This window comes from Phacochoerus africanus, chromosome 15, assembly GCF_016906955.1.
Source record: "Phacochoerus africanus isolate WHEZ1 chromosome 15, ROS_Pafr_v1, whole genome shotgun sequence".
NCBI classification, from domain to species: domain Eukaryota; kingdom Metazoa; phylum Chordata; class Mammalia; order Artiodactyla; family Suidae; genus Phacochoerus; species Phacochoerus africanus.
In genome coordinates, this window is record NC_062558.1 from 38,550,389 (window position 1) to 38,564,831 (window position 14,443).

Here is a 14,443-nt window from a genome sequence, read left to right on the forward strand (position 1 = left end):
GGCCTCACCACCTACTCACCGCAGCGGCCGACTGGCTGACCCAGGATCTAGAAAGTGCGGTCGAGGAAGGCAGAGACAAGGTGAACGTCACTTCTTAGTTGGTTTCGGGAAGATTCGTGCGCCCTGGATCTCCCCCTCCCCACATCTTCCCGGAGCCCCCAAGGCCATCGAGTTCTGGCCTGAAACTCCAGTGATCTCGGACCCAGCCAGAGGACAAACCCTCAGCCTGAGCCTGGGCCTTCGCAAGGAGAAACACCCGAGATACCCAGGCATCGCGGGGCGGGGTTGGGGGGGGTGCTTTCTTGCGCTCTCTCTCTCTTCATAAGAAAGGCCCGGCTGGGCCCCAGCCTCACATATCACAAAAGAAGCCGGGCCAACTCAGGGGAGCCCCCAGAACCTCACTGTCACAGCTCCAGGGCGCAGAGCCAAAGGGTGCTCGGATAAGAGAGTCAAAAACAGCAGACTGGGCTGGAGAGGAGGCAGACGGCACGATGCCGGCCACGGGCAACTTCTGCAAGTTCCGGGGATGGAAAAGGGGATACGGGTCCCTCCCCTTCCACTAGGCCTTGGAACTTGGGCCCTCCAATATTTGTGAGGGAAGAGAAGAGAGATCCAGTTTTCAGATCGCGCAGCCCCCAGCCCCCAGCCCCAAACTGGAAGGTAAATACTTACTTAGTCTCCGAACCAGGTACAAGCTAATACTCAACAATACTGATGCCTTGTTTTTTTTGCTCTGTCCGGACCGCAACGCTGTAGCCAATTTAGATATGCTATAAATTTAAGAGGTTGCCATGGCCACCGCGCGCCCATTGGCCACCGGGCCCCCTACGTGCTGCGCCACGTCACCAAATCTGAATAAGGATGCGCGAATTAGGCGGCGGCCAGACAAAGATGAGGATCGGGACTGCTTGAAAGTGGGGGAAAGTGCCGGCGCCTCCGCCACCGGGGAAAGCCGCTCGGCAGCGCGGAGGCCAGCAGCCACCCGAGATACACTGGGGCGCGCGGCCCGGGGCATGAAGCCGTGAACGCCACCTCTCTCCACCCTACTCCGGGCAGCACAGCGCCAGGCCAGCGACCATCCAAGGACTTGACCGGCTGAGTCTTGGTTCGGACCGGACTCGCCCGGCGGCAGCCGAGAGAAGAGGCGGAGAGCAGCGGCGGGCCGGGGGGGCCCGAGGGCCGGGGGCCCAAAGGGAGGGCAAGGCGGCCCGAGCCGCCGGGGTGCGGGGCTATGATGGTGCACTGTGCCGGTTGCGAGCGGCCCATCCTCGACCGCTTTCTGCTGAACGTACTGGATCGAGCGTGGCACATCAAATGCGTTCAGTGCTGCGAGTGTAAGACCAACCTCTCGGAGAAGTGCTTCTCGCGCGAGGGCAAGCTCTACTGCAAAAATGACTTCTTCAGGTAAGAGGCCGCGCCGCCCTGCTGCCCGCGCGCGCGCTCCGTTGGGGCGCCGGGGAAGGCGAGACCACGAAACCCGTCCCAGGCTCCTCAGCTTTGCCAGCTTCAATGGGGAGCCGGGGAGCCCACTGCTCTCCTCCTGTCCTCAGTACAGGAAAGACTTGCTTCCAGGCGGAGTGAGAACGCTACTTGGCTGCTTCTCTCTGGCTTTTCTAGGCTGGTTTGGAGCGGTGGTGGGGCAGGGGGAGGAAGCCTGACAAACTTGCTGCCCTGCTGTAGAGCCGAGGACACCCCAGGGTGGAAGCTTCCAGCCTGATTCTGAGAGAGGAAGGGTTTTTGCAAAGTTAGGGACAGCTGGGGGCTTCTCCTACCAGACAGAGTATGAGAGTCCAGAGGCTGGCCCCCTGGCAGGCGAGGACCCCAGAACCCTCCTGGACAAACAGAAACTTCCCAGCTCCAAGGAAAGCTCAGCATGAAAGGGGTCTCCTCTGGTGATGGGGAGGGGATCTTCTGCTCCCCTGTGCCCCATCTCTTTAAACCTTTTCTCCCCTGTTGAAAGTACAAATGGAAATCAAAACTGGAATTGGACCTCCCCAGTCCAGTCTGGGTTGTGTCACCTCCCCTTGCTGCCCACAGGGACCCTCAGGCAGGTCAGAGCAGATTGCATCTCTGGGCCTCAGTTTCCCCAGCTAAGAAATGCTGGGGGTTGGCCTGGAAGGCTGTGGGGTTTGGGGCAGCTCAGCCCTGCCTGCTTCCCCGGGGCGCCCAGAGCCGGCTTTGTGAGTGTGAATTCTGGGTGCAGAGGAAAGGGGGGCGTGATTAACACCATGGAGAAAGGCCGCTCCTGGCCTCACAGGTAGGCACTGGGGAATCTGAATAGGAGGAAAATGTCAGATGCGCCTTTTGCCATGTAAACTCCCCAGCCCCAGAGGCCCCAGGCCCTAATGTGGTGGTGCTTGCAAAGCACCTAATGATTTTTGATAAGGTGCATATGGCCAATTACACTGCCGGATAAGGCCAAAAGTGACTTATGGCTTGTAATGCCCTCACTACATCAATGTCACCCAAATTCTCACAGTTTAGAGACATGGGTGTGAGTAGACGTGGGGTCCCAAAGTCCTGGATGTGGGCCCTCACCCTCCACATCTACCTGCACCTCATCCCTCCCAGTGTGGATCTGCACCATCCATTTTGGGGGAGGCCACCTTCTGCCAACACTCAGGGAAGAAAGAAAAGGGTTTAGATGAGGAACACAGGAGAAGGGGCATTGGAGAGACCCCAGTGTTCTGGCCATGCAGGTTTAGGATGATCTTCAGGTCACATTCTCCCAAGGCCTGCTTGGGCCTGAGATCTGGGAAGCTGGAGACTCAGTCCCTGCCCTCCAGAACCCATAGGCTCCTGACTCGCTCCAGTGAGACTGGAAAGTCTCCGGTGCTGGTGGTGCCGGGAATCAGTGGAAGGTTCCCTCCTTCCCATTCAGCTCTTCTGCCCCATGGCTACCACCTGCCAGCCTGGCTGATTGGCCCAACCTGACCCCAGTAAAAGATCAAGGAGGCAAAGTGGAGAAGTGGTCAGAACCCAGCCTGCCTGGCTTAAAAATACTTCACCGCCCCAAGCACAGTGTTTGTCTGGAGCAGCCCAGGCAAAATCTGGTAGGGATATGGGGTGGGGGAGAGGTGCAACTTGGGGTGATCTGAGCCCTCTGCTTGGCTGAAGGCTGCACCCATTGCTGGAAGCTGGCAGAGTGCAAATACACCTGACCAAGACATGACAGTCCCCAGGCCAGGGTACAGCTCTGGGTATTTGTCGAACATCTTACACTCTGGGAGGACAGGATTGGGATCTCATTTGACAGAGGTGGACATGGAGGCTTCTCAGAAGCTAAGACCGGGCAGGGCGGGAAGAGGTCAGGGGTTCGAGAGGATGAGACAGTGCACTGGCCGGGGTGACAGGCTGTGTTGCGTCCGCAGGCGCTTTGGCACTAAGTGTGCAGGCTGCGCGCAGGGCATCTCACCCAGCGACCTGGTGCGCAAGGCCCGAAGCAAAGTCTTCCACCTCAACTGCTTCACCTGCATGGTCTGCAACAAGCAGCTGTCCACGGGCGAGGAGCTCTATGTCATCGACGAGAACAAGTTTGTGTGCAAGGACGACTACCTGAGCTCATCCAGCCTCAAGGAGGGCAGCCTCAACTCAGGTAGGAGGCCCCGCCCCGCCCCAGCCCGGGTCCGGCACCCTCCTGTTCAGTCCAGCCCTACTTTGCCCCAGGAGTGCTTGTGGTCCCGGCTCAGAGCTCTCCACTCCCTCAGGGTGGGTGAAGGCCCACCAAGGGGCTAGGGAAGACAGTCAGAGTTCGGAGCCAGCCTTTCAGGATGCCCACACTGTCCTCCTCCAGTCCAAGAGCCTTTTCAAATTTGCCCTCCTCTGCCCACTTGGAATCGCACAGTTGCCCCTTTCTTAGTCTTCTCAGTTCCTGGTAATTTTTAGCTGCACTGGGAAGCCGCCAATTGGGGTCTGGAGGAAGGAGCGGAGGGAGAGGAAGATCCCAGGCCCAGAGGGCACTGTACCCTCTTCCCATCCCCTCTCCTAGGAGGCCGGGCCCTCCAGAGAGTCTTCCCGCCCCCCGCCGCCCCCTTTCCCAAGCAATAGCTGAAAAGTGGTGAGAAGCTTGAGAAGGGCCCCTCCAAAGGCCCAGCCCCGCCTGGAGGGAGTGGGCGGGAGCCGGGCCCCTGGGGGGAGGGGCCGTCGCAGCGTTTGGGAGGGAGCCCCGCGCGGTTGGTGGTGGCCTGGGCCGGCAGGACCCGGCTACCCGATTGGAGAGGTCTCCAGGCCTCCGCTGACGCCCTGTCCCCTTCCCGCTCCGCCCGCCCCCCCCTCGCAGTGTCATCCTGTACGGACCGCAGTTTGTCCCCGGACCTCCAGGACCCACTCCAGGACGACCCCAAGGAGACGGACAACTCGACGTCGTCGGACAAGGAGACGGCCAACAACGAGAACGAGGAGCAGAATTCGGGCACGAAGCGGCGCGGCCCGCGCACCACCATCAAAGCCAAGCAGCTGGAGACGCTCAAGGCTGCCTTCGCCGCCACGCCCAAGCCCACGCGCCACATCCGCGAGCAGCTGGCTCAGGAGACTGGCCTCAACATGCGCGTCATCCAGGTGCGGTGAGGGCCGGGTGCGGTGCGGCCGACACCGGGTCACCTCTCCCCAGCTCCGCTGCGTCCGCGAGCGGGGAAGCTCGGAGGCGCCTCCCACCCAGCCTCCTTGGCTAAGAGCGCGCCGAGTTCGGGTCTAGGGGCAGACGGTGCGCCCGAGGCGGGGCCAGCTGCTCGAACTCCTAGGCAAAAGACTGAGCCTAGCCCTGCTGTCTTCCTGGCGGTGTCACCCGGGGCGGGTCACTCCACCTCTTTGAATCCCACCCCCGCCCCTTTTCCAGGAGGGTTTTAAGCCTCTCTGGAGTACAGGACCTTTCCCTTCCTCCCATCCTTTGAGCAGAGAAAGAAGCGACGGACAGTTCACGTGCTCCCTCCCTGCGCGGATGCTTGGGCAGACAGACAGCCGGAGCCCGGCTGGGGAGTCGAGGGGAGCGAGATCAGAGCCGTGCCAGGCGGGAGGCCTTTATAAAGTCGTCAGGCCGAGGACGGGCCAAGAACCAGGAAGCCCAAGTCTTTATGAGTCGCCCCCACGGGTCCGCGAAATCCTTCACCCTTGGCTGGTTCGCCGAGGCCCCTCTCCACCCCTTCTGGCCTAATCCCACCCGGCCCCCGGCTCAGGGCAGCCTTGGTGCGAAGGAGGCGCTAGGACCCAGCGGGGGCGGTCCAGGCAGGGAAAGAAGGGCACCCGGAGCAGAGCTCACAGCCCCCTCCTCTGTCCCAGGTGTGGTTCCAGAACCGAAGGTCCAAAGAACGCCGGATGAAACAGCTGAGCGCACTGGGCGCCCGGAGACACGCCTTCTTCCGGAGTCCGAGGCGCATGCGTCCGCTGGGCGGCCGCTTGGACGAGTCTGAGATGTTGGGGTCTACTCCGTACACCTACTACGGAGGTAAGCACCCCCCCACCTTGGACGCGGAGTGCTACAGCTAGATTTATATTCCTTGAGGTCGCAGGGCCGGATGCCTGGATCTCGGCTGCCCTGGGACCCCTCCCTCCCTTCTACCCGCGCAGGACGTGCACGATCATCAACACACCTTAACAAACGCGCACCAGCACAGGCGCACCAACCACAGATGCCTCCTGGACATAAAATCAGACACATGGGTTCACTCACCCACATACAGTGGTACCCACAGTTAAACAGGAGACCAGCAGTGACACACTCACCCATGCAGGACACAGCATGGGTGAGTTCAGAGTCCATGAGGACACACATCTAGACACACAGTCACACACAGCCAGCAGAGGTATACCCCACCCTCTAGATACACTGACAGATATGATGACACTCAGGCATCACTGCCAAGTCAGGCACTCCCATGCATCCCCGTCCCAACCTGACACCCAGCCTTCTGCTGCCCTTGCCCACAGCCTGGCTTATCTGGCACCGGCAGGAAAGCAGGCACTGGAGAGCAGCACCAGAAGTCCAGATGGAGGGGTCAGGATTTATCTGGGGTTACCCCTTGTTATCTTTTAGTCAGCATCTCCTGTTCTGCATCTGGCCCTGTTAGCCCCGATGATGCCGGCAGTTGCTCTTGATTAGAACTCCTGCCCACCCTCCAGCTCCAAGCACAGAGGGTTCATCAGGGCTGAGGTGGCAAGGATTGAGCCAACCCAGTTATCCACTCTTTGGCTTTGGGGCTGCAGGGGGCCAGGAGCCCACTTTGCAGGGAGGAATTCCACGGTTGGTGTTATGAGGCTCAAGCCTGGGTGAACTCTCCGCGTGGTCACCCCTTCCCTTCCTCCCTCTCTCATCCCTTCTCCCCACCCTGTTAATCTCACCGTTACTCAGCCGCCTCTCCAGACTCCTCCACCTCGGGTTTGTTTGTTTGTTTTGAGTTGTAGTTGTTCTGGGGCACTGCTACAGTGACTCCATGTCCTGCACAATCCAGACTTGTGGGCTCAAGGAAGGCACCTTCCCCTTCTATTCTTGAGCCTCTGAATTTGGGGAGCCCTCTCTGAGAGGGCTCTGTGCTCCAAACGGGTCAGTGCCACACGGCCTGGGAGAGGGGAACAGGGGTGAGGAACCTAGTTTGGGAAGAGGCAGCTTCTCTTAGAAAAGTCGGCTGGGCTGGGTGGCCATGTGGAGGGGATGATCGGCAGCAGGGTGCCCAGGCAGACCCAGAAAGGAAAAATAAGAGAACCCTACAACCAGCTTTGGTACATCCCCAGGCCTGGGAGTTTAGATTTTCAGTCTGGCCCAGGCTCCAGGAAATTGTGGATGAAATGCTTTGAGGTGCTTTGGGGGGAGACTGAGATGGCCAGGCCCAGGTTAGGGGGCTGCAGACGTCCAGAGCAGTTCTGGATGGTGGACCTCTCCTAGGGTCTCCACTCACCTACTCTGTCCACCTGTCTTTGCCTCCTTCTGCACGAAATCTCTGCCCTGCGCAGGGAGGTTGGTGGGGCGGTACCATTCGGGAAATTTTCCCCGCCTGGGTAATTAACCAAGGTTTCCCCCAGGACCAGTGTGCCCCCACCCATCCCGCTGCCTCCTCTACCCACAAGTCTGATGGATGGGGTGGGGGCCTGGACACGCAGGCCCCTCTTTCCCCGGAATGGGGGGACGGGACCCCCCAGCCCCAGCGAGGCAGCCCCGCCTAATCCTCGCTGGGAGATCCGGCGGCGGCGGCCGGCAGCGGACGAGAAAGGGGCCGGGCGGCGGGGCCGGCGGCTCCCCGTGGGAGCGCGGACAAAGCCCCAGCTGCGGCTTTTGTGCCCTTTTCAGACGGCGTTTGTTCCAATTACCTCCGGCCCGGCCGCCATATGGGCGGAGGCGGCGCGCTCCGCGCGGGGGCCGAGGCTCTTGCTGGCTAGCCGGCTCGCTACGGGCCGTGGCCGTCCCCCATCGCCGTCCCTTAGGGGCCCCAAATTCGCCGCTTCCAACCTTTCCTTCACTTAAGGGGAGAATGGAATGAGCGTTTTTGGTTTTTGGTTTTGTTTTTTAAGTAACTGGCGGCCGTTTTAGCTGTTGCCTAAACCGTCTCCAAGCCCGCATCCCGACACCTTCATTTGGATGAATGTCAGGGAGGGTTTGGAGAGGGAAGCCGGGCGGCAGGGAACGTCCAGGACTCTCCTGGTGACAGACCCCAACACCAAGCAGGGGCGGTGGGTTTGCAGAGAAGACCCTGGCTTTGGGGCGCGCTGGTTTTCCCGCCTTACAAAGCGGGTTATTGTCAGGGGTGTGGGCGCCACGGTGCTCCTTTCTTGGGGTTCCACACCCAAATCCTTCAGGGGCCCACTTGCCGGGAGAGAGGCTGTTCTGAAGGACTTAGAGAAGGGGTTTCTAGGAGGAAGTCACAAGGTTGATGGAGAAGCAGTTTGTTGAGAATGGGCAGGCGTCTAATCTGGAGCCCCTGTGCTCCCTGAATTTGTGGACAAAATTCGCATTCGTGCACTTTTCTGGAGAGTGGACCCATAACTACTATTAGATTATCAAAAGGGATCAATTATCAAAAGGCCTAAAAGCTCCAAATCCTTGGGTCCCGGCAAACCCATACCGGAGTGAGCCCTGGAGGGTTGAGCTCTTAAACCGGGGCTTATGGAACTCTAGAGGTGGCCGGGGAGTGCTCAAACCCTATTCTGCCCCTCCCAAGTCTCTGAGGCTCAGCTTTCTCTGCTGCAGGCCAGGTGAGGCCGGTGCAAGCAGCGGAAACCCTACATTCACCAGGTCGGACGCGGGGCAAAGGACCGCGCCAGGTTGGCAGGGCAGAGGGGGCAGAGAGGGCGCCAAGACCGCCTTGCGCCCTCCGCGCCCAGGTTTCTGCAGCCGGGGCCCAACTCGCCAGCCCCTCGGTCCCCGGCTTCTCTTCGGCGGGGTCACTGCCTAGTCTCAACCATTTCGCGCTCTCTGGTCTCCGTCCGCCCTTGTATCCCTCCCTTGCTCCTCTCCCCGGCCTCTCCGTCCCCGCGTCTCTCTGGCTTATCTCTCGGGTCTCTGGGCGCCTCTGTCTCTCCCGACCTTCCGGATTCTGGGTCTCTCGCCGCGTTTTTCCTGTGCCTCTAACCGAACAGCCGTCTCATCTCTTTCTCTTTGCGTGTCCTAGACTATCCAATGCCTCAACAGACCGCGGATCTCCCCGGGTCGTCTCAGCCGTGGGTTCGGCCACCCTGAGCCCGGGGGGATCCCTGCTGTACCCCCTCTCCGCTCTCCTTCCACCCCGTCCCCTGCCGATCTCTCCCTATCTGGTAGTCTGAGTGTCTCTCGGTCTCTGTGTATCTCTCACCAACTCTAAGACACGGGAGTGGAATCGTCGCGGTCTCTGTGCCTCCCGCCACCGCTGTCACCTCTCCGTCTCTGGGTCAGGGAGTCTGTGTCTTTGAAGTCTCTCGGGCTGTGTGTCCCTCCTCGTCCCTGAGTAGCTCGACTTTCGGTCTCTCTCGTTGTCTGTACCCCCGAAAGAGCGCCACGTCTAGTCGTCCGCCCCCCGCTCCGGCCTCCCTCCGCCGTGGTGTCTGCGAGTCTCCCTCCGCCCTCGAGTCAGTGTTGCGCTGTCTCCCATTAACGTCCCTGCCCGCTGGCCCCATCCGCGTCCGCACGTCTCTGGCCTCCGTCTCCCCGGGTCCGCCACCCCCCACCCCGGGTCCCTTGAGTCCCTGAGCGACCTCGCCATCTCTCACCTCTCCCCTCTCCTGCCCCGTCCCCTCCCGCAGACTACCAGGGCGACTACTACGCTCCGGGAGGCAACTACGACTTCTTCGCGCACGGTCCGCCGTCGCAGGCGCAGTCCCCGGCCGACTCGAGCTTCCTGGCCGCCTCGGGGCCCGGCTCGACGCCGCTGGGCGCGCTGGAGCCGCCGCTCGCCGGCCCGCACGCCGCCGATAACCCCAGGTTCACCGACATGATCTCGCACCCGGACACGCCGAGCCCCGAGCCTGGCCTGCCGGGCGCGCTGCATCCCATGCCCGGCGAGGTGTTCAGCAGCGGCCCCAGCCCACCCTTCCCCATGAGCGGCACTGGCGGCTACAGCGGACCCCTGTCGCACCCCAACCCCGAGCTCAACGAGGCCGCCGTGTGGTAAGGCCGCCCGGCCGGGCCGCCCCCCCGAGCCCCGCTCTGGGGGCCCTCGCCCGGCCGGCCCCCCACCCCGGACGCAGCCTCCCCAAACCAAAACGCCCGACGCGGATGAGGCGCAGGGCGCCCTCGGGGGCTCACTCTTGGGTCCGCACTCAACCCGCAGCTGCACCTCGGCTGGTCGCGGAGGGGGACCGCCCCCCCATCTCCATCCACCCCACGAGCTCTCCGGGACCCCGGCTGCCAGCGCTCAGTTTCTTGAGCGAGCAATTTCTTGGGACCAAAGTGAATACTCCGGAGGGTCAAGAGATTTCCAGCACGCTCTAGCCTTCCTCCGACCCCCCAACCCACCCACCACCTCTGTGGACCAAGACAGGGTTGAGGCTAAGGGACGGAGGCGGTTTATTCTCCCCCGGCTCTGCAATCCGAGTGGCATTTTGTAATCTTATTTCTCACTCTGCTTTCCTGTCTTTAAAAAAAATAATAAAATGAGAGCGATTGAAGGGAAAGAGAGGAAAGGGGAGAAAATGAGTTAGAGAGAAGATGGAGAGAGTGCCAGAGAGAGAGAGAGAGAGAGAGATGAAGAGAGTGAGAAACACGCTTGGATGGGGGTGTCACTGGGAAGACAGAGCCACCTGCGCGTTGGCGCCCCCTGGTGACCAATCTCGAGGATCAAGGCCAGCTTTTCTAGGAAGGGGGCCTGTCCTGACATTGTCAGCCCAGGGCCAGACCCCCACATTTTCCTTCCTCTAACATTTATTTTGAAGCCGGGGGTCCAGGCCAGACGGAAACACTCGCCCACCCTGCTCTCCCCCTGGGCTAGGCGCCAAGATATCTAGGCTCTGGCCCACAGACCACCCTCCGTGCCCGGGGCCTGGAAGCTGGGCGGTCAGGATGTACAGTATTATACTTTTTTGGAAGTTGAACGCTTCTAGTTTCCTTATTTTGTATAAAGAAGAAACAAATAAAGTATGTTTTTGTGTTTACTGTTTATTTATTGTACTCTAGTTATCTGGGGCTGGACATTTTTATATTTTTAAGAGGAGGGTGGGCAGAATGAGGGAGGGGAGGCAGAAAGAGGTTTACCTAAAAAAAATAAAAAACAAAAAAACACAAAAAAATCAACTTTTTTAAAAAGAAAAATTAATAAAAAAATTCTTTTTTCCCTCCATGCTGTGTGGTTTTCTTTCTTTTCTTTTCTTTTCTTTTTTTTTTCCACCCTGTCTTCAGTCACTCAGAGTGAATGAAACTATTCTTTTTGCTGGTTCTTGCTTCTGACATAAAATAAACTTAATAGGTGCAAAAACCTTTCCTCATCCAGCAGGGGGGTTCTTTTGGCAATTCCCAGGAAAGGAAGTTTCTTGCCTTTTTTTTTTTTTTTTTGACAGCTACTTTGCCCTTGGCACAATATCTCCATGTGCTTATGCAACACCCCAATCTAACACAAGCCCACCGGGCACATAGTAGGCCTTCAGAATAATTGACGGATGAATGGATGCCAAGGTGTTTGTCCCCCGGGAAGAATTCTAGCTTCACTCCTAATTATGCATGCTCGCATGTAATTCTAGGTGGCCCAAACAAAAACAAACAAACAAACAAAAGACAGGCCAGTAGGCAGGTGCTAGTTTTCTGCAAGGCTATTTTAGGACAGAAGTAGCCCAGGGGTAAGCACCTTTGTTTGCCCTGCAATTCTTATGCAGTACATGCCTGGGTGGTTAGGTAAACCTGCCCGGAGGAAGGAGCGCTCAGTAAGATTTAAAGGACCCGAGGCCACTCCCCAAAAACAAGTCCCTCCCTCTCTCAGCCTCAGTTTCCCTACTTTCAAAAGTGGGGATTGGAGGGCACTCTTCCTAGTCCTTCACACCCTTTCAAAAAAGAGATGGAACAGGCACATGCTTTTGGATGACTTCCCCCCCCTCCCCAGCTTAGGGTGGGGGGAGAAGCAGCAGGAAAGGGAGAGGGACCTGGGAGCTGGTAGGGAGTGAACCACCACAGAATGGGGCGCAGGCTATGCCCCCAACACATCCACCCTTCTTTCACGTGGATATCACAAGGATAGTGTGAGGTGGCATGGTTTTTCCTTTTCTTTTCTTATAGGGCATTTGTCATGTTTGTTTTGTTTTTTGGCTGCTCCTGCATGCACAAGTTCCTGACCCAGGGATCGAACCTGAGCCACAGCAGTGACAATGCTGAATCCTTAACCACTAGGTCCCCAAGGAACTCCCAGAGCCTTTGACTTTATCAGACAAATGCTACTTGCTCATTGTGGGAAATCCAGAAATTTCAGATAGACAAAAGGGAAAGAAAAGGTAATCACCCCGAATCTCAAGTAAAGTAGCTGAGGCATTTCATTGCAGATCTTTTTTCCCTTTTCATTGTGAGAGTCAAGATGGACACGGAGAGGAGACTTGTCCTTGGCGTGCTCCCAACTTGAGTCCGGGAGAACCAGGAGTGGGAGAGCCCCACGCTTGTGTCAGGAGATATTTTAATAACCCTGGGGTGGCTCCGTTGAGATCTCAGAGGGTAGCTCCAGAAACCAGATTCCAGAAAGGATGTGATCTCTGGGGTCATGATCAAGACTCAAGGCTAATTCCTTACAGGCTCTGAGTTTCGGTGAGTAAGTAGGGTTGGGAGCAGAGGTCTCCTAGGAGTAGGATGGGGACAAGACAGAACAAAGGCCTTGGGGTCTGGGACACTATCTGGCTGGTCACAGCATCACTTCTATGAGCCCTGGTTTGCTCCACTGTGAAATGGGCTCACAATGCCATTTCGTCCACATTGGAGAGATGCAATGGTACCATGGCCAGAGTTCAGGAAATCTAGGTCTTGGTTCAGTCCTAGCCTCCGTCCTCTGCAAGGTGCGTGCACACACACACACCCACCCTCCAGCTTCGTGGAAGGATGACAAGGGGAGAGAGGGAGATCATTGTCAAAATCAGCTAAAATCTGCCTCCACCCACATGAGCTCATTTCAACTCCCCAAGTGCCTGCTGGGCCCAGGGCCTCTGGACGGAGAAATCCCACTTCCACCCCACCCTGTGGCAGTGACCCTGCCAATGTCACAGTCATGGTCTTCAGCGCGCTTAGTTAGGGAGGCACTTCCCGAGGAAGACTGTGTGGAGAAGGGAAAGAGTTGGGAAGGGACATTTGTCCCTAGATGCCCACAATCATTTTCTCCAAGTGTGATCAGAGGAGGATGCTCTGGCTAGAAGTGTTCTCTGGCGCAGTGCCCAAGATGCTTCATGTTTGTCATTGCTTCTGACAGCTCCCAAATTTGCAAGACCTGTGCCCAACCACACCTCAGTCTAATCTGATCCTCACAATGCCCCTTCAGGATAAGCACTGTTATCCCCATTTTATAAATGAGGAGACTGAGGCCCAAGAATTAAAGTGAGCTGCCCCGGGGTTACACAGCCATGGAGTAGCACAGCCAACATTTGAATCAAGAAATTCTGCTTGCTGGAGTTCCCATTGTGGTTCAGCAGGTTACGAACGCGACTAGAACCCCCGGTCTCACTCAGTGGGTTAAGGATCTGGTGTTGCCATGAGCTGCATCTTGGGTCCTGAGTTGCATCAGCTGGGCCATCAGCTTCAGCTCCAATTCGACCCCTAGCCTGGGAATTTCCATAACCCACAAGAATGGCCCTAAAAAGAAAAACAAAAAAACAAAAAAAAAACTTCTGCTTGTCGAGCCCCCATTGTCCCTGGACCCAGGACAGAGCCTGGCACAGGTGAGGCCTCATTCTGTGTCTAGCAACTACATGAATGAATGAATGAATGAAATGAACAAGCTCTAGCTGCCGTAAAAAGAGATTCAAGAAAGACTCTAATGAATGCTAATTCTTTTTTTTTTTTTTTGTCTTTTCCAGGGCCGCATCCGTGGCATATGGAGGTTCCCAGGCTAGGGGTCTAATCAGAGCTGTAGCAGATCAAACCCGCAACCTCATGGTTCCTAGTCAGATTCGTAAACCACTGTGCCAGAAAGGGAACTCCAATGAATGCTAATTCTTACTGGAGCAACCTCACCTGATTTGGTTTAAAACCCCTTCCAGGGTTAAACAAAACCTGCCAGAAGCGCAAAGGGCACCATGAAAATTGCCAAGGTCAAAAGACAGAGGACTCCCGGCTTCTCCAGCTTTGCCCTTGTTTCTTTCTCTCTCCCTCCCTTTCCCGTCCCCTTCCTCCTGCATTAATGTATCTGTTCATCTCCTCTATCTCTCAATCACCTGTATTTATTATCATTTTAAAATAAAAGATCTCTGAGAGAGGGAAAAAAAATACTCTGAGGTGTGGAGGTAAAGAGGTTAACCAGCCCCTGGCTGTGCCCTCCAGCTCTGGGTAAAGGCAGACGTCCCCTCTCTCCCTGCCTCGAGGCTGTAATTCTGGTGAACGCTGGAGGGTGAAACCCCACATATTCCAGCCCCTGGCACGCATGCTCCCCCCACCCCCCACCTCTGTCTTCCTGCCCTGAAAAGAACACCCCACAGAGCCCGTGCACGAGATCTGACCCACGGTGCTTAGGACTAATATTTAAAATGCAGAATGGCTGTGGAGGGCTCCCGCTCCCAAGCCTTGTCGTGCAGTAAAAAGATATAAACAGAATAAATTACCTCTCCAGCTCGGATTATGAGAATACCCATCCCCTGACCGGAATTTTAAGTCCTGCCTCCCTCGTAGCACCGCACACGGCTGATTTATGGAAACCCGAGCACTTCTCTGCATATTTCTTCTGTTCAGCCAAGTGACCGAGTTTACCCTTCCTATGCCATTAGCGTTATTAACACCTGGGCAACCGATCATTGCAAATGGGCCATTTCTGTGATGAACGGAAACCTCTCCTGCTGCTTCTCCAGGGCCTAGCTGCCTCTGGTCTCCTCTGCC

The 14,443-nt window shown here is 57.3% G+C and overlaps 1 protein-coding gene across 1 annotated transcript; it reads left to right on the forward strand.

Annotated features, from left to right (window-relative positions):
- Positions 1-682: 682 nt before the first annotated feature.
- LHX5 (LIM homeobox 5) lies at positions 683-10,034 on the forward strand. Its single transcript, XM_047762027.1, has 5 exons — positions 683-1,404; positions 3,372-3,595; positions 4,280-4,557; positions 5,275-5,440; positions 9,202-10,034. The coding sequence occupies exons 1-5, from the start codon at positions 1,232-1,234 to the stop codon at positions 9,567-9,569; spliced, it is 1,209 nt and encodes a 402-aa protein (XP_047617983.1). The 5' UTR covers positions 683-1,231; the 3' UTR covers positions 9,570-10,034.
- The last annotated feature ends 4,409 nt before the right edge of the window (positions 10,035-14,443 follow it).

Coding starts and splice junctions, on each gene's coding strand:
- LHX5 (XM_047762027.1), top strand. CDS start 1,232: ATGATGGTGCACTGTGCCGGTTGCGAGCGGCCCATCCTCGACCGCTTT. Junction 1,405..3,371: donor TGCAAAAATGACTTCTTCAG/GTAAGAGGCCGC, acceptor TTGCGTCCGCAG/GCGCTTTGGCACTAAGTGTG. Junction 4,558..5,274: donor TCAACATGCGCGTCATCCAG/GTGCGGTGAGGG, acceptor CCTCTGTCCCAG/GTGTGGTTCCAGAACCGAAG.